Here is a 21,447-nt window from a genome sequence, read left to right as displayed (position 1 = left end):
GCTGAGTAGAGTATTGGAAGCTATTTTGTAGATGACATCGCCGAAGTCGAGGATCGGTAGGATAGTCAGTTTTACTAGGGTAAGTTTGGCGGCGTGAGTGAAGGAGGCTTTGTTGCGGAATAGAAAGCCGATTCTTGCTTTGATTTTGGATTGGAGATGTTTGATATGAGTCTGGAAGGAGAGTTTGCAGTCTAGCCAGACACCTAGGTACTTATAGATGTCCACATATTCTAGGTCGGAACCGTCCAGGGTGGTGATGCTAGTCGGGCGTGCGGGTGCAGGCAGCGAACGGTTGAAAAGCATGCATTTGGTTTTACTAGCGTTTAAGAGCAGTTGGAGGCCACGGAAGGAGTGTTGTATGGCATTGAAGCTCGTTTGGAGGTTAGATAGCACAGTGTCCAGGGAAGGGCCGGAAGTATATAAAATGGTGTCGTCTGCGTAGAGGTGGATCAGGGAATCGCCCGCAGCAAGAGCAACATCATTGATGTATACAGAGAAAAGAGTCGGCCGAGAATTGAACCCTGTGGTACCCCCATAGAGACTGCCAGAGGACCGGACAACATGCCCTCCGATTTGACACACTGAACTCTGTCTGCAAAGTAGTTGGTGAACCAGGCAAGGCAGTCATTAGAAAAACCGAGGCTACTGAGTCTGCCGATAAGAATATGGTGATTGACAGAGTCGAAAGCCTTGGCCAGGTCGATGAAGACGGCTGCACAGTAATGTCTTTTATCGATGGCGGTTATGATATCGTTTAGTACCTTGAGCGTGGCTGAGGTGCACCCATGACCGGCTCGGAAACCGGATTGCACAGCGGAGAAGGTACGGTGGGATTCGAGATGGTCAGTGATCTGTTTGTTGACTTGGCTTTCGAAGACCTTAGATAGGCAGGGCAGGATGGATATAGGTCTGTAACAGTTTGGGTCCAGGGTGTCTCCCCCTTTGAAGAGGGGGATGACCGCGGCAGCTTTCCAATCCTTGGGGATCTCAGATGATACGAAGGAGAGGTTGAACAGGCTGGTGATAGGGGGTGCGACAATGGCGGCGGACAGTTTCAGAAATAGGGGGTCCAGATTGTCAAGCCCAGCTGATTTGTATGGGTCCAGGTTTTCCAGCTCTTTCAGAACATCTGCTATCTGGATTTGGGTAAAGGAGAAGCTGGGGAGGCTTGGGCGAGTAGCAGCGGAGGGGGCGGGGCTGTTGGCCAAGGTTGGAGTCGCCAGGAGGAAGGCATGGCCAGCCATTGAGAAATGCTTGTTGAAGTCTTCGATTATCACGGATTTATCGGTGTTGACCGTGTTACCTAGCCTCAGTGCAGTGGGCAGCTGGGAGGAGGTGCTCTTGTTCTCCATGGACTTTACAGTATCCCAGAACTTTTTGGAGTTAGAGCTACAGGATGCAAATTTCTGCTTGAAAAAGCTGGCCTTTGCTTTCCTGACTGACTGCGTGTATTGGTTCCTGACTTCCCTGAACAGTTGCATATCGCGGGGGCTCTTCGATGCTATTGCAGTTCGCCACAGGATGTTTTTGTGCTGGTCGAGGGCAGTCAGGTCTGGAGTGAACCAAGGGCTATATCTGTTCTTGGTTCTGCATTTTTTGAACGGAGCATGCTTGTCTAATATGGTGAGGAAGTAACATTTAAAGAATGACCAGGCATCCTCAACTGACGGGATGAGGTCAATATCCTTCCAGGGTACCCGGGCCAGGTCGATTAGAAAGGCCTGCTCGCAGAAGTGTTTTAGGGAGCGTTTGACAGTGATGAGGGGTGGTCGTTTGACCGCGGACCCGTGGCGGATACAGGCAATGAGGCAGTGATCGCTGAGATCTTGATTGAAGACAGCAGAGGTGTATTTGGAGGGCAGGTTGGTCAGGATAATGTCTATTAGGGTGCCCATGTTTACGGATTTAGGGTTGTACCTGGTGGGTTCCTTGATGATTTGTGTGAGATTGAGGGCATCAAGCTTGGATTGTAGGACTGCCGGGGTGTTAAGCATATCCCAGTTTAGGTCACCTAACAGAACAAACTCTGAAGCTAGATGGGGAGCGATCAATTCACAGATGGTGTCCAGGGCACAGCTGGGAGCTGAGGGGGGTCGGTAGCAGGCGGCAACAGTGAGAGACTTATTTCTGGAGAGATTAATTTTTAAAATTAGAAGTTCGAACTGTTTGGGCATAGACCTGGAAAGTATGACAGAACTTTGCAGGCTATCTCTGCAGTAGATTGCAACTCCTCCCCCTTTGGCAGTTCTATCTTGACAGAAAGTGTTATAGTTGGGTATGGAAATCTCAGAATTTTTGGTGGCCTTCCTAAGCCAGGATTCGGACACGGCAAGGACATCAGGGTTGGCAGAGTGTGCTAAAGCGGTGAGTAAGGCAAACTTAGGGAGGAGGCTTCTGATGTTGACATGCATGAGGCCAAGGCTTTTTCGATCACAAAAGTCAACAAATGAGGGTGACTGGGGACATGCAGGGCCTGGGTTTACCTCCACATCACCCGAGGAACAGAGGAGTAGTAGGATGAGGGTGCGGCTAAAGGCTATCAAAACTGGTCGCCTAGAGCGTTGGGGACAAAGAATAAAAGGAGCAGATTTATGGGCGTGGTAGAATAGATTCTGGGCATAATGTGCAGACAGGGGTATGGTGGGGCGTGGGTACAGCGGAGGCAAGCCCAGGCACTGGGTGATGATAAGAGAGGTTGTATCTCTGGACATGCTGGTCTCAATGGGTGAGGTCACCGCATGTGTGGGGGGTGGGACCAAGGAGGTATCAGAGGTACGGAGAGTGGAACTACAGGGTCCATTGCAAACCAAAACAATGATAATGATAACTAGCCTGAACAACAGTATGCAAGGCATATTGATATTTGAGAGAGACATACAATAAGGCATAAAGTGATTGCAGGTCTTGATTGGGAGAGCTAGCTAAAACAACAGGTAAGATAACAGCAGCAATAACAGGGTGCTAGTCTAACACAGCAACAACAGGTAAAAATGGCGACGACTAGGCAGAGAGGGTCGGATTAACTACACACAGATCCTGAGTTAAAGCACAGAGCCGACAGATAAAACACAAATAAACAGAATGGAGTACCGTGAATTAATGGACAGTCAAGCATGCATCAGCTATGTAGCCAAGTGATCATAGTGTCCAGGGGGCAGCCGTAGATGGAGCAGGGAGGCCTCCACTAAGCTAGCACGCGGCGTTTAAAGTTAGTAGCCCGGGGGTGGTCTGCTCAGACGGAGGGGGTCTGCTCAGACGTGGTCGTGTCGACAGAGAATCCAAGCCAGATGGCGATGGCGAAAGAGAGGTTGTGAATTGTAGAATTGTGTTTGCTAACTGGTGCTAGCTTCGTGGCAGTGGCGCTAGCAGCGCTAGCTGCAAGCTAGCTGTGAGGATCAGAAGTAGTGGCTCAGGGATTACGGCAGGAATCCGGCGTTGTTGTCGAGAGACAGTCCGATGCTGGTAAATTGGTGAGTAATATCCAGGCTAATAACAGGGCTGGTGTCTGTGCAGAAGGTAACAGCTACTAGCAGCGGCAAAAAAAATTGCTAAATTAGCTTGTAGCTGGTATTGTAGCCCAAGAATTCGCTGGTAGACCTCTTCAGCTAGCCGGCAGATGGGCCTAGCTCGAGGCTAGCTCAAGGCTAACTGGTGCTTGCTTCGGGACAGAGGTGTTAGCCAGTAGTAGCCACTCGGTTGCAGCTAGCTAGCTGTGATGATACGGTGTAATTGTCCAGAGCTTGCGTCAGGAATCCGGTGATGTGGTAGAGAAAAAGCAGTCCTATATGCTCTGGGTTGATATCGCGCTTGCAGACTGGCAGGTATTGGCCCGGTATTGAAGCTGGCTGTGTCCGAGTTGAGGGTGAAGACCGCAGCAGTGGCTAACTGACTACTAGCTAGTAGCTAGTTATCTGGCTAGCTTCTGATTGGGGTTACGGTTCTAAAGTATAAAAAAATAGCAGGTCCGAACCACATTGGGTGAGGCGGAATGTAGGAATGTATATTCAGTTCCTAGATGGAAAGTGAAATTAAAATATATACGAAATGTACACGAAAAATACGAAAACTATTTACACGGGACAGGACATGACAAAGACACGTCCGACTGCTACGCCATCTTGGATTCTAACATGGTGCACTCTGTCTCCCTTCATATCTGCAACCATGTGGCATTTAATTTTTAATCTGCAGCAACCTGTAGGAGAAGGGAGGAAGAGGTTAAAGAGAGTGGAGGCTGGGGGAGGGAGGGAGGGGGGGGGGGGGGCGTAGGGAGGGAGGGGGGAGCGTGGGGGGAGGCGGAACGTGGGTTGGGATGGGGGAGCGTGGGGAGGGGGAGCGTGGGGGGGGGGAGGTTCTAGGGTATTTTAAGGAACCTTGATCCCCTGTCTGACAGATGAGCTATCACCAATACTCAATCAGAGTCATGAGACTAAAATAAAACATGAGAAAGAACATAACGCTGTGACTAATACTTGCTTGTGTCTTACTAAGATCCTCTATCTGTGCCTGTTTGTAGTTCTGTCACCAGTCCTGCCCTTTCCTTGCCTGTATAACAATGACCTGTTGTCTGTCGAAAATACTCCAAGCTAAAATATTCCAAGCTAAAATACTCCAAGCTAAAATACTCCAAGCTAAAATATTCCAAGCTAAGCTAACATTTCTCTGCCTCACGACTGAATCTGTTTCGCACATGGACTAGAGATGATAGTTCCTTAAAAAGTGGACTGCAATGGATATATGACAACATCTGCAACCCCACGAGTCTTCTGATGCTAACCTCATAGAAATAGAATTAGATGACTATAGTATTGAGGTATTGCATAGTATTATACATTCTCTGTCTAAGAGACAATGTTAGGGTCAAATTCCATTTCAATTCAGTCAATTCAGGGTTTGCTTTTCAATTAAGAAAATAGGAATCGGAAATGGAATTGACCATGCTCTCTTTCTCTCTATAGGTACAGGCTACTACTGCATACTGTACATGTATATAATATCTAACCTCCTCCTCTCCTCCTTCACCCCTGTAGGTAATGTGGGTATGCAACCTGTGCCGTAAGCAACAGGAGATCCTCACCAAATCGGGAGAATGGTTTTCGGGGCCGGGGGCGAGGCAGATGAGCCTGGATGGCGGCCTGAACGCCCCGCATACGGGGGGTGACACCCAACGGGGGGACAGGAACCTACTCCGCTCCAGGTCCCAGGCCCCGCCCTCTTCCAGCGGTAACGCAGGGGCGGCGCCCGACGGAACGCATCAGCCGCCAACGGTACCGGCCAAGGGAGCGTTGGACACCATGCCGGCGTCACGCGCTCGGAGCGAACCACCACGAGACAAGTAGGACATCGTCGACACAAACGCTCTAATCCCTAAAACACTTTCACCTGTCCTCTCACAATCCCTGCTTTCACCTCTCTGGCTGTAGAGGCTCAAACCAGAGTTTACGTCACTGTATTGGTTATCTAGGGGCCTGTTTTGGTATTTTTTTTTAACTTCATAAGATGCGTTTTGTGTCATCACGATGATGTGGCAAGTTACAATTAGCTTTTTGAAAGTCCTCTATCTTGAAAACTTGATTGCTGACATGCAAAACATTTTGGGACTGTATCAGAGTCTAGGTATTAAGTATCTTGACCTGGGCCTCTTTTAGATGATATGCTAGTTTTTATATTGGGTCTATTTTTATTGTGGTACAGTTGAGTCGTGTACAGGTTAGTCCTCTTTAATATATTTGACTTTGTTGTGATTGGATGAATTAGGCTAATGCAGCATCTGTTTTGTCTAACGGGGTCTTGTTGACACCGTCAGTGTACACACGTAGCCTCATTTGTCTCATTCAACACTGGACATACTTTGGTCATATTTTCTCCGCGTTTGACAGGAACTCAAATCCTCTGATGTTGGGAGTGACCCATTTTCGGTGTTGTGGTATATGGGTTGCAGCACTTGATTTTTTAATCCCCACTGGATCAAAAAAATAGTTCTGTCCAAGCTTAGCCAAAGCAGAAGCTGGGTTACATGTTTTATTCTTGAAAGGTCCATGATTAATATATTTTGTTTTGCGTCTAATGGGTGAGTCCATTTCGGTCCGGCCTGAATGCGTCACTCAAAATGCTGTCCCTATTCCACACTGTTGTTGGATGATCCATACCCAGGTTAACCAACAGTAGGAACATTTTCCCATGGAAATAGAATCTCATTTTAGTTCTGTACATATTCCTCCATTTTGAATTATTTCCATCTTTATCATCATTTCTTTCATTCAACCAGTAATAACTGATACTGACCAGAATTTGTCCAGTATATCTGAGTAGGCTTTTTTGTTATGTTACTACATGGTATTATGTTAACAAAACAACAAGTATGTAATGTTATATCAATGTCCATTATGGTCACCCTTCTCTTCTCTTCAGGAAAAGACCTGTGTCCCTCCATGAGCAGAACGGTAAGCCCGGTGGTCCTGGTCGTGGTAGAGGAGGCCGGGGACCCCCAGGGAAGCTTCAGACCGTGGCCTCCCAGGAGGAGTTCTGTGGTCCTGGGGACATAGACTGGCGGGACGGCCGGCACCTGGAGAAGGTCCGCTCCCATGACTACCCCGACGGTGGCGACCAAGGAAATCGCCCCGACCTTCGGAGACGCCCCCCGGAGGAGGATGAGCTGGAGCGCAAGCGGCGCCAGGAGGAGGAGTTCCAGACGCGTTACCGCAGCGACCCCAACCTGGCGCGCTACCCGGTCAAGCCGCAGAAGGAGGAGCAGGAGATGCGCATGCACGCCAAGGTGTCGAAGGTGCGCCACGAGCGGCGCCACAGCAACAACGCCATCAATGAGGTGGGGCTGGAGGGCGGGGGAGGAGGGGGAGGGAACATGGGGGATGTGCCTGAGAATCGTCTCCGGAGGGGCGGCGGTGGGGGTGGTGGAGAACCGGACCGCAAGGCATCCTTGGAGAACCACCGCGCCTACTCCATGGACAGGACCGTGGGGGGTGGTGGGGGTGGCGGAATGGGGCAGGGACCCCAGGGAGGTCCACCTCCCCTCAAACAGAACCAGAACCACGGACCCCTTCAACCATCCGGTGGTGGCCCACGAACGGGCCCCCATCCTGGTGCTCCTCACCCCCACCAAGGACCCCCTCCTCCAGCAGGCTGGGACCCCCCTAAGGGACCCCACCCCAGCCAGCTGGACCCCAATTCCCAGGCAGCCATGATGCACAAGGCTAGGAGGGAGAAGTCCGGGGACAGCCTACTGCGGAAGGACTCCCAGAGCTCGGACCAGTCGGAGTCGCTGCGGCCGCCCCCACCCAGGCCCTACAAGAGCAAACGGGGCGTCAACAAGAGGCAGATGTCTATCAGCAGCTCAGAGGAGGAGGGCGCCTCCACGCCCGAGTACACCAGCTGTGAGGACGTGGACATGGAGAGCGTCAGTGAGAAAGGTCAGATTACTGCTCTCTCTCTCTGTTAGCTCTTCTCATGTCAATATGATTGGTCATGCATTCATATATGTTAACATTGGAAGAATGATCAAATCTGTGTTGAGTTGGTGTTATGGCTACCTGTATGGAGAGTGTCAGCAAGAAAGGTCTGATTCTTCAGTTTTCTATCAGATCAAATCATCTATATTAGCTGGTTTTGTCTCAGTGTTGTCAGAGATTTCGACATTGGTGGAATGATCAAACTTTCGTTAGAATTTATGGTTTTATGGTCACCTGTCGGGTGTCGCTACTAATGCAATATTCTTTCTTAACTTTTTTGTTGTTATCAAAATCGCTTTGCTCTAGGTTTCCATCAAAATAAAGAATTTAAATGTACATGTCAAAGTTTGCTGGGACTGTATCTCCCTGCCTATAGTGTGCTATAGCCTTGACTCAGTACACTGTCATTCACCCACACCGCTGAAGCCAAACCCTATTGCTTCCCGTCCTGGAACAGGACTGGACAGCTCTCTTTAATTTAGGAAACGTCCTGTGATTTAGGCCAGCAGATTTGGCAGAATTAGGTCAGTGGCTAGTGCGGCTAATGCTACGTAAAGCTTCCCCGCCAAACACCGGCGGCATCATGCCGTTAACGGATAAGATATAATCGAGTTTGGGTGTCGCCATTGTGGCCGGCCGCATGTTCAGTTTTGGCCTCTCGTTTGCTCACGCCGGCCTGCAACAGCTTTGCAATTCACTCTTCTTGACTAAATTAAGCTATGCTATTTTAGCGGTTAGCTTGTCGACGGAGGATGCCATGACGACGGTTGTTGTTTTGTTTATCTGTGTACTCATCTCACTCACCACTAACCACCACCACTGGTCGCTCCAGGCCAATCCCAATCCCAAATTAGATGATCAGATTAGGTTAACATGTGGGAATAGGGTGTTTAATGGGGGCGACAGGCGGAGAAATAGTTAGAAAGTTAGCTGTCGTAGCTAGCAAGTGTTTAGCGGTGTTTACTTTAGGAATACGCCAGTCCCAATCCAGCATGGGATTTACATTTGATGTTGTCCGCGGTAAACAAATTCAGAGACAGGACAAGGCTAACCGCTAAATATAGCTATGTGAAGTGTTACTCAGCTGTGAAAGCCTGGATTCATGAGGACAATGTATGTCCAATAAATACTGCTTCATTCTATTATTTTTGGATAAAGTATTGATGGTATAGATGGATATATGGTTGGTTAATCTTAAAACGAGACAGTTCGGCCAACTTCCGTGTTGTTGTGTGTTTTTCATTTACTGTAATACAATTGAACTGCTCCAAATTGTAAGCGAGGGTACAGATACACCCCAAACCTACTTTATATTTAGTAGACCTGCGAGACAGCTTTACTGTTGCAATCAAACCAGTCAAATGAGATAGTAAAACGTTTATGCCATGTAGTCTAATATCTTGTTGGGAGGTTAGCAGTTTGAATACGCTCCTGATGCAGGCTATATTTTGCAAAATGAACTAGGGCCTTTATAAAAGTCGAAAGAGGACACCAATATGAAAATAAGAATCTATTTAAAGATGCGTTTGGGATTGAATAAGGAGCTAAAAGTGTATTTTGAGATTGAATAAGGAGCTAAGAGTTTACTGTTTACGGTTAAAGGAGGGAGTGGAGATTCAGCCAGTCTGATTGGTTGGCTTCCTCAAAGATGTCAAGTTGTTGAAGATAATATAGTAAGGAGGAAATGACAGGAGAAATCAGACCTAAGGTTAATTTTAGTGTTGATGCTAATTCTTCAGTGTGTTTTCAGACAGTGTGTGTTTGTGTGTGTAGGCCGATCCGTCTGCGATGCCCTCGTGATGACCTCCTGATGACGTCCTTTAGGTCAAATCACAGAATTAAATAGAACACTATAATATACAGTATAATATATATAATTACACTGTGATACATTGTTATGGATCAAATACATTATAAATACATTATTCACAGAAGGGTTTTCAATTCCTGTCAGATTAGTGTAAAACCTGCAGCATTGATATCTGACTTTACTACAGGGTCAGGGTCAAGTCAAATCTGAACCTGGATCAGCGTCTAACATTGACCAGATTGATCCCTGTTAATAGAAATAGATTCAGGATAAGAGGGGATAGTCTCCAAATGCTCTATGTTTTTGTAACTGACCTTTGACCTGATTTTTTACAGGTACATACAGTAGACGTTGATTTTGAATAGCTAAACATTCCTCATCGGTAATTATTATTAGCCTGTTAGTATTGCACCCAGAAAAGAAGTGCCCCAGATCGTGTGATCTGATGTCCAATATTCATCAGCTAAAAACAGAAAAAGGAACAGTCAGCACTCTGAATCGAGGAGTCAGCAGGAACGTTTTGAAGTAGTTCCCTCATTGCACTTTAAAATTTCAGATTGCTCTTCACATTTTTTAGATCTCACTTCCAAATCAGCAAACAGTTGAGTTGCACCCCTCAACTTTAACCCCTACATCCTCCCTCCTCTCCTGACCACTTACTTTCCCTTAGCTCTTTATACACACGTCTCTGATCAGTGTCCAAGCTGGCTATGGTCCTGTAGGTTCAGGGACTTGTCCCTGTTTCTAAAGTCATACACCAAAGTCCCCATCTAATTTCATCCTGCTATTCTGTTGACGTCATCCATTGAAGACTTAAAAGGGTGGATGAGGCCTTGAAGGAGGTATGAGGCTTTGGAGGACGTGTGGGACTGGGTCGATGGGTAGAGCTGGTCTGGACTGAAGTGTGGCCATTCTCCAGTCTCTCTGTCTCTCCACCATCTGTCAGTATGGCTGGTAATGAGAGTTGGGCGACAGACAGACAAGGTCCCAGTTTGTCCCCTTGTTTCCTGGTGTGTTGGACTGAGTTGACTTAGTCTGACGGCGACTGAAACTGACTTTCTCGTTTTAGCTTTTACCTCTCTCTCTCTCCATCTCTAACTCTCTCTATCTTTCTGTTTATCTTATCTGTCTCTCTCTCTCAATTCAATTTCAATTAACATGCTTTATTGGCATGGGAAACACATGTTTACATTGCCAAAGCAAGTGAAATAAATAATAAACAAAAGTTTAAATAAACAATAAAAAATGTACACTAAACATTTCACTTACAAAAGTTCTAAAAGAATAAAGACATTTCAAATGTCATATTATGTCTATATGCATTGTTGTAATGATGTGCAAATAGTTAAAGTACAAAAGGGAAAATAAATAAACACAAATATAGGTCTGCTTGTTCTTCACTGGTTGTGTCACGGCCGTTGAAAGAACTGGACCAAAGCGCGGCGTGGTGAGCGTTCATTTCTGTTTATTTAGGTAAATGTCGCCAACAAAACAAATAAACGACCGTGAAGCTTAACATAGGCTATGATGCCTCTAACAAAGTCAACTTCCCACACTGAAAGGATGGAAAAGGGCTACCTAAGTATGGTTCCCAATCAGAGACAACGATAGACAGCTGTCCCTGATTGAGAACCATACCCGGCCAAAACATAGAAATACAAAATCATAGAAAACAAAAACATAGAATGCCCACCCCAAATCACACCCTGACCAAGCCAAATAGAGACATAAAAAGGCTCTCTAAGGTCAGGGCGTGACAGGTTGCTCTTTTCTTGTGGCAACAGGTCACAAATCTTGCTGCTGTGATTGCACACTGGTATTTCACCCAATAGATATGGGAGTTTATCAAAATTGGATTTGTTTTCAAATTATTTGTGGGTCTGTGAAATCTGAGGGAAATATAGTATGTGTCTCTAATATGGTCATACATTTGGCAGGAGGTTAGGAAGTGCAGCTTCCACCTAATTTTGTGGGCAGTGTGCACATAGTCTGTCTTCTCTTGAGAGCCAGATCTGCCTTCGGCGGCATTTCTCAATAGCAAGGCTTTGCTTACTGAGTCTGTACATAGATTTCCTTTATTTTGGGTCAGTCACAGTGGTCAGGTATTCTGCCACCGTGTACTCTCTGTTTATGGCCAAATAGCATCCTAGTTTGCTCAGTTTTTTTGTAAATTCTTTCCAATGTGTAATAATTATATTTTTATTTTCTCATGATTTGATTGGGTCTGATTGTGTTTCTGTCCTGGGGCCCTGTGGGGTCTGTTTGTGTTTGTGAACAGAGCCCCAGGGCTCTTCTCCAGGTTAATTTCTCTGTAGGTGATGGCTTTGTTATGGAAGGTTTGGGAATCGCTTCCTTTTAGATGGTTGTAGAATTAGTGGGTATCGGCCTAATTCTGCTCTGCATGCATTATTTGGTGTTTTACATTGTACAAGGATATTATTTTTTCCAGAATTCTGCATGCAGAGTCCGTCTAACTCTCTCTATCTCTAACTCTATCACTTTCTGTGTATCTTATCTATCTGCCTCTCTCGATCTCTCTACTCTCTCGATCTCTCTACTCTCTATACCTCTCTCTCTTTCTACCTCTCTACCTCTCTCTCTCTCTCTCGCTCTTGCACTCTCTCGCTCTCTCGCTCTCTCGCTCTCGCGCTCTCTCGCTCTCGCTCTGTCTCTCTCTCTCTCTCGCTCTCTCTCTCGCTCTCTCTCCAGGTGATTGGGACTGCCATCCTCTGGATCCTGCTGTGTGGCATGTAAGTTTCAGGAGAAAGTGACAGATTTGGGTTTTGCTTAAGCTGACTCAACTCAGACTCACCACCCTAGGACACGCACACACAGACACACACACACACACACACACAAATGCATGCACACACACACATTCTGCCCTATTAGTTTCATTCCCCGCAGTGTCTGAGTAAGTGTGTGGGCGTACTCTACCCACCATTCATTACTAAATATAGATTCTTACAACATTAGAAACAGTCCAGTCTAGACATAATTGCTTGGAGTGTAAATTGATATTGTATGTGTTTATTGTGGATGGGCATGTCCCTTCTAGTTGGCCTGGGTGGGAGAGTTGTCCTCACAAGGGATGCAGAGACTCTCTGTCTTTCTCTTTCTCTCCCTAACTTGTTTATACCTTTCTTACCCTCGCTCCTCTCCCTCTCTGTCGCTACCTATATCCCCTCTCTACCACTCCCCCCTCTCTTTGCCTCTCTCTCTGTCTGATGGAATTAAATCTCCCCCTCTACAGCATCCAGTGACATGGCAGCCGTCCAAGGAGGGCGACCACTTAATCGGACGCATCACTCTGAGCAAAAGGTCGGCCATGCCCCGCGAGGCAGGCTCCTTACTAGGGTTAAAGGTAAGAGGGAATCACTTGCGGCATCCCTTTCAATTACTATAGTATTACCACATTAACTGTGTACTGAGACCGTTGTTGTGTACTGAGACCGTTGGGTGTAGGACATCAGAGCCCCAGGCTGTGTGATGGTGTATTGTCAAAGGATGTGTATGATAAAGGAAGTCTGGGGAAACTACCACACTAACCCCTGTGTATCCCTGTGTACTGAGCCCACCCGGGTCTCTAACGTCTGACCTCCACATTAGGTAGCCTCGCGGTTAAGAGCGTTGGGCCAGTAACCGAAAGGTTGCTGGTTTGAATCTCCGAGCCAACTATGTGTGGGGGGAAAAATCTGTTGATGTGCCCTGGAGCAAGGCACTTAACCCTAATTGCTCCTGTAAGTTGATCTGGATAAGTGTCTGCTAAATGACTCAAATGTAAGTGATGCTAGTGTACTATCCACAGAAGTATATAATAAAGGAAACTATGGGGACATACTGTAGATTTCTACTCGGCTGGGACGGTATCCAGATTGTCATATCTTCATACTGACCTTGTACCTTCCCAGGATATTCGGTGATACTGGCACTGAACACAAGGGGCAGTGTTTTAATTACACTGTTATCTCTATGTACTGAGCTCTTGGTCTTGTGTCTGAGCTGCCCCTGTTCTGTTTCCCTTCTAGGTCGTGGGTGGGAAGATGACAGAGACAGGGAGACTGGGGGCCTTCATCACCAAAGTCAAGAAAGGAAGTCTGGCGGACATTGTTGGCCACCTACGAGCTGGTAAGCAACGTCAAAAAAACATTCAGACATTCAGGGTTATCTGCTGGAGAAGTGTTGCACATCCGTCTGGTAGCTCTGTCAGATTGTCTGTGTGTTCTTTTTGAGCTGCGAAAATCTACCGTTTCTACCCGAACACTGCTTGTGTTGTGAACAGAGGTTGTTCAGTAAAGCGCCAGGCTAGGTTGAAAAAATAGAGGTTAAGACAACGTAATAATTCCCATGCGCCAGCGTTAGAAAACAAACACATTCATTTGACCAGCGCTGTTGCTGATTCTACAGAATTAGTTTTGAAATCGTTACCAGTGGTCGGGACATCAAGTAATAAAATGGCTGTAGATAATTTGAAAAACATTTCAATAAATAGAATGACTGTCACGCCCTGACCATAGTTTGCGTTGTATGTTTCTATGTTTTGTTTGGTCAGGGTGTGATAGGAGTGGGCATTCTATGTTGTATGTCTAGTTTGTCTGTTTCTATGTGTTTGGCCTGATATGGTTCTCAATCAGAGGCAGGTGTTTTTCGTTGTCTCTGATTGGGAGCCATATTTAGGTAGCCTGTTTTGTCATTGTGGGTTGTGGGTGATTGTTCCTGTTTCTGTGTCTTTGTGTATGTCACCATATGGGACTGTTTCGTTTTCGTTCGTTTGTCCGTTTATTGTTTTGTTCTTTGTTTTCAAGTTGTCTAATTAAATGGATAATCATCACGCTGCATTTTGGTCCTCCGATCCTTCTTACTACTCCTCCTCAGATGAGGAGGACGACGATCGTAACAATGACAGTTAAACAATTCTGCTTTAGTTTGCTGAGTACACTATGATTGCGTTTATTTTCCACTTTGATGGTGAACTTTCTGTACCGGTAACATTCACTTCTAGTCATTTTCACTCCGGCTCTGGTCCAAGGATTTTGTTTATTTTCTAACACTTCTGCATGGAATTATTACATTGTCTTAATTAACCTTTGTTATCTTTAACCTAGGCTCCATGCTTACCCATGAATCAGCTGTTTTAATGTCGGCCATCTTGTTTCCTGTTTTCTAGGTGATGAGGTACTGCAGTGGAACGGGAAGTCGTTGCCGGGAGCAACCAAGAAGGAAGTGTACAACATCATTCTGGAATCCAAGGCGGAGCCTCAAGTGGAAATAGTTGTCTCAAGGCCTATTGGGTAAGACTGACTTCCTGTGTGAAATGCTAAATTCCCATTTTGGAACCGTTGTGCGATACACTGCAACTATTGTGTGACTATTTTGCACTGTGTTTGCCATTTTGGACTATTATTACTATATTGCGACTGTTGTGTGCCCTTTTCTGACTATTTCTAATTTTGAAGTGAAATGTTGACGGCCATTGTCTTCTTTACCTAAAAGATCTATCCACCGCATCATTTCCAATAACTTCTTGAGAAAGGTGTATAGAGCGTATCAGTAAGTACATACGTATTGTGGACATAGTGACCGCTATGTCGTACGGTAGTCCTTCCCTGAGGCCTAACCCTGATGTAACCCCTAACATCCTAGACCTTAGAGAAACCCTTATAAGGAAAGTTCCCTCTCTTCTCTCAACCCATACGTCTCTCCCCCGTGTGGATATGAAGTACCGCTCTCTAACCCAACACCCAGTTTGTGTACGTGTCTGTGTTTTTCCTTTTCGATACAAACAAACATACGATTGAGGTATTGTATGTGCTGGCACTCTGTATCAAATGGGGGTTGGTGATGGCTGTTGGTCAGTGACTATTGCAGAGGTCTGTGCAGACGTTTGATGTAATCTTCCTCCCATCTTAGAGACATACCAAGAATTCCAGAAACATCACATCCTCCTTTAGAATCGAGTAAGTTTCAACAAAGCTTTGGTTTTCCTTGATGAACAATACGGCATAGTTCATTGGTGTTAATATACAGTACTGTCTACCCACTGAGTTGTTTGAGTCTTTCACATCCTGGTTCTTTCCCCTGGCAGCGGGCTCCAGTTCCTTTGAGTCTCAGAAGATGGAGCGTCCCTCCATATCGGTCATGTCCCCCACCAGCCCTGCTACCCTCAGAGCCCTCCCCGTCATCCTGCCTGGACAGCTCTCTGTGAGTACTGGAAATATGCTGGATCTACACTGGACTATACTGGACTATTACTGGACAATACTGGACTACACTGGACTGTACTGGACTATTACTGGACTATACTGGACTATTACTGGACTATACTGGACAATACTGGACTATTACTGGACAAATACTGGACTATACTGGACTGTACTGGACTATACTGGACTATTACTGGACACATACTGGACTATACTGGACTACACTGGACTGTACTGGACTATTACTGGACTATTACTGGACTGTACTGGACTATACTGGACTATTACTGGACACATACTGGACACATACTGGACTATACTGGACTACACTGGACTGTACTGGACTATACTGGACTATTACTGGACAATACTGGACTATACTGGACTGTACTGGACTATACTGGACTATTACTGGACACATACTGGACTATACTGGACTACACTGGACTGTACTGGACTATACTGGATCTACACTGGACTATACTGGATTGTACTGGATCTATACTGGACTATTACTGGACAATACTGGACTATACTGGACTGTACTGGACTATCCTGGACTATTACTGGACACATACTGGACTATACTGGACTACTACTGGACAATACTGGAGTATACTGGACTACACTGGACTGTACTGGACTATCCTGGACTATTACTGGACAATACTGGACTATACTGGACTATTACTGGACTATACTGGACTATACTGGACTATTACTGGGCTATACTGGACAATTACTGGACTATACTGGACTATTATTGGACAATACTGGACTATACTGGACTATTACTGGACAATACTGGACTATACTGGACTATTACTGGACAATACTCGACTATACTGGACTACACTGGACTATACTGGACTATTACTGGACTATACCGGACTATTACTGGACAATACTGGACTATACTGGACAATACTGGACTATACTGGACTACACTGGACTATACTGGACTATTACTGGACTATACCGGACTATTACTGGACAATACTGGACTATACTGGACTATTACTGGACTATACTGGACAATTACTGGACTATACTGGACTATTATTGGACAATACTGGACTATACTGGACTATTACTGGACTATTACTGGACAATACTGGACTATACTGGACTACACTGGACTATACTGGACTATTACTGGACTATACCGGACTATTACTGGACTACACTGGACTATACTGGACTATTACTGGACTATACCGGACTATTACTGGACAATACTGGACTATACTGGACTATTACTGGACTATACTGGACAATTACTGGACTATACTGGACTATTATTGGACAATACTGGACTATACTGGACTATTACTGGACAATACTGGACTATACTGGACTACACTGGACTATACTGGACTATTACTGGACTATACCGGACTATTACTGGACAATACTGGACAATACTGGACTATACTGGACTATTACTGGACAATACTGGACAATACTGGACTATACTGGACTACACTGGACTATACTGGACTATTACGGGACTATACTGGACTATTATTGGACAATACTGGACTATACTGGACTATTACTGGACAATACTGGACTATACTGGACTACACTGGACTATTACTGGACTATACTGGACTACACTGGACTATACCGGACTATTACTGGACAATACTGGACTATACTGGACAATACTGGACTATACTGGACTATTACTGGACTATACTGGACTATACTGGACTACACTGGACTATACCGGACTATTACTGGACTATACTGGACAATTACTGGACTATACTGGACTATAACTGGACACAACTGGACTATACTGGACTATACTGGACTATACTGGATCTACACTGGACTGTACTGGACTATACTGGATCTACACTGGACTATACTGGATTGTACTGGATCTATACTGGACTATACTGGACTGTACTGGATCTATACTGGAATGTACTGGACTCTACTGGACTATACTGGATCTACACTGGACTGTACTGGACTATACTGGATCTCCAGTGGACTATACTGGATTGTACTGGATCTATACTGGACTATACTGGACTGTACTGGACTATACTGGATCTACACTGGACTGTACTGGACTATACTGGATCTACACTGGACTGTACTGGACTGTACTGGATCTATACTGGACTATACTGGATCTACACTGGACTGTACTGGATCTATACTGGACTATACTGGATCTATACTGGACTATACTGGACTGTACTGGACTATACTGGATCTACACTGGACTGTACTGGATCTATACTGGACTATACTGGACTGTACTGGACTATACTGGACTGTACTGGACTGTACTGGACTATACTGGATCTACACTGGACTGTACTGGATCTATACTGGACTATACTGGAATGTACTGGACTATACTGGACTATACTGGACTATACTGGACTATACTGGATCTACACTGGACTATACTGGACTATACTGGATCTACACTGGACTATACCAGACTATACTGGATCTACACTGGACTATACTGGACTGTACTGGACTATACTGGACTATACTGGACTCTACTGGATCTACACTGGACTATACCAGACTATACTGGACTATACTGGACTATACTGGATTATACTGGATCTATACTGGACTATACTGGACTGTACTGGATCTACACTGGACTGTACTGGACTATACTGGACTATACTGGATCTACACTGGACTATACTGGACTGTACTGGACTTTACTGGATCTATACTGGATCTATACTGGACTGTACTGGACTATACCGGACTGTATTGGATCTACACTGGACTATACTGGACTGTACTGGATCTACACTGGACTATACTGGACTGTACTGGATCTACACAGGACTTTACTGGATCTATACTGGAGGGGCTGGATACATGGATGTGTGGATGGACGGACGGATTTACGAACAAACAGCCAGACAGATTGATAAATGGCCTATATTTCACTTTTCACAATGTCCTGTGTAATCCACAACCAATGGTCTACTCTAACTGGATTCTTTCAGTCACATTATCTAATCCCATAATGTTGTTCCTAGGTAAAGCTGTGGTATGACAAAGTGGGCCATCAACTGATCGTCAACGTCCTTCAAGCCATAGACCTGCCCCCCCGACCGGACGGGCGACCCAGGAACCCCTACGTCAAGATGTACTTCCTCCCTGACCGAAGGTAAACCGGTCTCATATTACTAGGGTTAACATTAAGTAGTTCTTATACCTGTGTAAACACACAGTAATTACTGAAGTATATTACCAGTACAGGGGTTCAACATTGTACATAAACTGATCGTTTTCTTATGTAACTGTATCCAATATACCTTAAACACACTGTCAACACGTTCTCTTCTGATTTGCTTCCTGTCTATGTAGTTTTCTGTTATATTTCACCATCCTTATAGTGAGTCACAGACCCTTATATGGGGACAGTATGTGACAGATACATCCATGACTCGCTGACTTCCTTTGACTCTCCTTCTAAGGTTCGTCTTCCCTCTCCTAACATTCCTCTGCCTTCTCCCCTGTCATGTTCCCAGTGATAAGAGCAAGCGCAGGACCAAGACGGTAAAGAAGAGCGCTGGGCCCAAGTGGAACCAGACGTTCCTGTACTCCCACGTTCACCGCAGGGACTTCAGAGAACGCATGCTGGAGATCACCGTCTGGGACCAACCTAGAATACAGGAGGAGGAGAGTGACTTCCTGGGAGAGGTAAGATACACACGCACACAAACGCACGCACGCACGCACGCACGCACGCACGCACGCACGCACGCACACACACACACACACACACACACACACTGTTTATAGTACATGTGAATTATATCTTAATTTGTGTGTAAATTATTACTGTTCTCATATTTTATTCATAGATATTATATTTGTGTGTAAATTATTACTGTTCTCAGATTTTATTCATAGATATTATATTTGTGTGTAAATTATTACTGTTCTCAGATTTTATTCATAGATATTATATTTGTGTGTAAATTATTACTGTTCTCAGATTTTTATTTCATAGATTTTAGATGTGTATGAATGTTTTGCTGTTTTGCAAAATGCTATATACCCATTGGTTAGCTGGAATGGAATGTTCGTGTCCTGTATGATCAGTCAAATGACTGTGATATGTGGTTGTCTTACCTGGCTATCTTAAGATAAATGGATCTATACTGGACTACTAAGTCATTCTGGATAAGATCTCGTTGATCATTTCTTTAATTAAACAATAAAAGCTAATTTACCAACATTTGTGAAAATTAATATATATCGTTTTGACATGAAACTCTTCATAAACATACAGTATACACAGAAAACAAAACACACACACATTCATTTGCACGTATCCACACACACTTGCAAACTCAAACACGCACAGAGAACCACAGACGGACGCCATCATGTCCTCTATTCTGACGTTGTCTTGTTCTATATGTCTCTCACGTTCTCTCCTCCTCCTCCTTCCTCTCTTCCCTCTCACTCCTAGATCCTGATAGAGCTGGAGACTGCCCTGCTGGACGACGTTCCTCACTGGTATAAACTCCAGACCCACGACGTGTCCTCTCTACCTCTGCCCCAGCCATCCCCTTACCTCCCGCGCAGACACGCCTCTCACGACAGCCCCAGCAAGAAACTACAGAGTAAGTCTTGTTGTGTGTGTGTGTGTGTGTGTGTGTGTGTGTGTGTGTGTGTGTGTGTGTGTGTGTGTGTGTGTGTGTGTGTGTGTGTGTGTGTGTGTGTGTGTGTGTGTGTGTGTGTGTGTGTGTGTGCACGTGTGTGAGAGAGAGCGAGAGAGTGTGTGTGCTTGCATGCGAGCGTTTGTGTGTGTGTATGTGTGTACAGTATATACATGATGTGTGTGTGAGTGCGTGCGTGTGTGTGTGATGTATTGACACTGACCTCGGCATATAGATTCTCCCTGCTACAGTATGCCAAGATGAACTTCCTATCAACTTGTCTCCTGTGTGTGCGAGATCGATCGCAACTGCCATGGAAATTCTCAACCCTACTGTGTGTAAACTCTCTACCCTACTGCGTGTAAACCCTCTACCCTACTGTGTGTGTGTGTGTGTGTGTGTGTGTGTGTGTGTGTGTGTGTGTGTGTGTGTGTGTGTGTGTGTGTGTGTGTGCGTGTGCGTGTGCGTGTCTATCCACTGTTGTGCAGGGTCCCATCGCATCATTGACACAGAGTTTGATGATACAGGTATAGCGGTAGTATCTGAAGGTGGGTGGGGGGGCATGGTTACTGTTACCCAGCTTCAAGTAGTGAGAGTCCAGCACTGGAGGAGAGAGGTGCGGCCGCGTTATAGCTCCCCTCATACCCCGGCCTATCTGGCCTCTCTAACCATGGGCTACGTCATTTGATCCCAACTGACCACCTCAGAGATGTTTTACATCGGGGAAAAACGTCATTGGTTCCCAATTTGACCCCACACTTTGGATTTAACGCTGATTTAAACAGGCAGGGTACTTCTACCAGCCCTTTGTAATACCAACGTATACTACAACGATACTATGGTATTACTACAATTCTATTATAGTATGTGTTCTGCCATGATACTGTACACATCCTTTCTCCTCCTCTGCCGGACCGTAGTAATGCAGCTTGTAGAGAATATCCACTGGGAGCACTGAGTGCATGGAACTATAGAGCCGTGATGTCGCTGTCCATTCCACTGACGCTGTCACCTGCATGTCTGGTAGTAGAGCCGGAAGTAGTAGTGACTCCGTACAACACAAGGATACGGTGTATAAACCAGTGCCTGATTCACACCATAGGGTCAACATGAACTGTGCTGTTCTGGCTCGGCTATTTCAAAAAGGGTACAAGGCTACTTAGTCTGGGTGCCAGACAGTTTCTGCCTTAGCCTGGTTGCCGTTGCAAGCTGGCAATGGGGTAACTTTGTGGAATGCAGAAACAGTCCGGTACACAAGTTAGCTCGATACCTGGTGTAACTATCCAATGCAACTCTTC

General features: G+C 45.5%; 1 protein-coding gene across 9 annotated transcripts in view; it reads left to right on the top strand.

Annotated features, from left to right (window-relative positions):
• LOC139567757 (regulating synaptic membrane exocytosis protein 1-like) overlaps positions 1–21,447 on the top strand; it is a 106,626-nt gene that overhangs the window by 51,306 nt on the left and 33,873 nt on the right. For 6 of the 9 annotated variants that reach the window (XM_071389231.1, XM_071389236.1, XM_071389237.1 and 3 more), the window contains exons 3-15: positions 5,031–5,335; positions 6,412–7,427; positions 11,986–12,026; positions 12,530–12,640; positions 13,305–13,404; positions 14,444–14,567; positions 14,770–14,826; positions 15,187–15,233; positions 15,362–15,477; positions 18,515–18,645; positions 19,010–19,181; positions 19,960–20,113; positions 20,638–20,697. In XM_071389231.1, coding sequence (XP_071245332.1) covers positions 5,031–5,335; positions 6,412–7,427; positions 11,986–12,026; positions 12,530–12,640; positions 13,305–13,404; positions 14,444–14,567; positions 14,770–14,826; positions 15,187–15,233; positions 15,362–15,477; positions 18,515–18,645; positions 19,010–19,181; positions 19,960–20,113; positions 20,638–20,697 — 2,434 coding nt within the window. The remainder of the gene's footprint in view (positions 1–5,030; positions 5,336–6,411; positions 7,428–11,985; positions 12,027–12,529; positions 12,641–13,304; positions 13,405–14,443; positions 14,568–14,769; positions 14,827–15,186; positions 15,234–15,361; positions 15,478–18,514; positions 18,646–19,009; positions 19,182–19,959; positions 20,114–20,637; positions 20,698–21,447) is intronic. The other 3 variants (XM_071389232.1, XM_071389234.1, XM_071389235.1) reach the window with 3 other exon arrangements.

The sequence above is a fragment of the Salvelinus alpinus genome, chromosome 2, assembly GCF_045679555.1.
Source record: "Salvelinus alpinus chromosome 2, SLU_Salpinus.1, whole genome shotgun sequence".
Lineage (NCBI taxonomy): Eukaryota > Metazoa > Chordata > Actinopteri > Salmoniformes > Salmonidae > Salvelinus > Salvelinus alpinus.
Note: the sequence above shows the minus strand (reverse complement) of the source record. Positions and strands in the feature narration are given on the sequence as shown.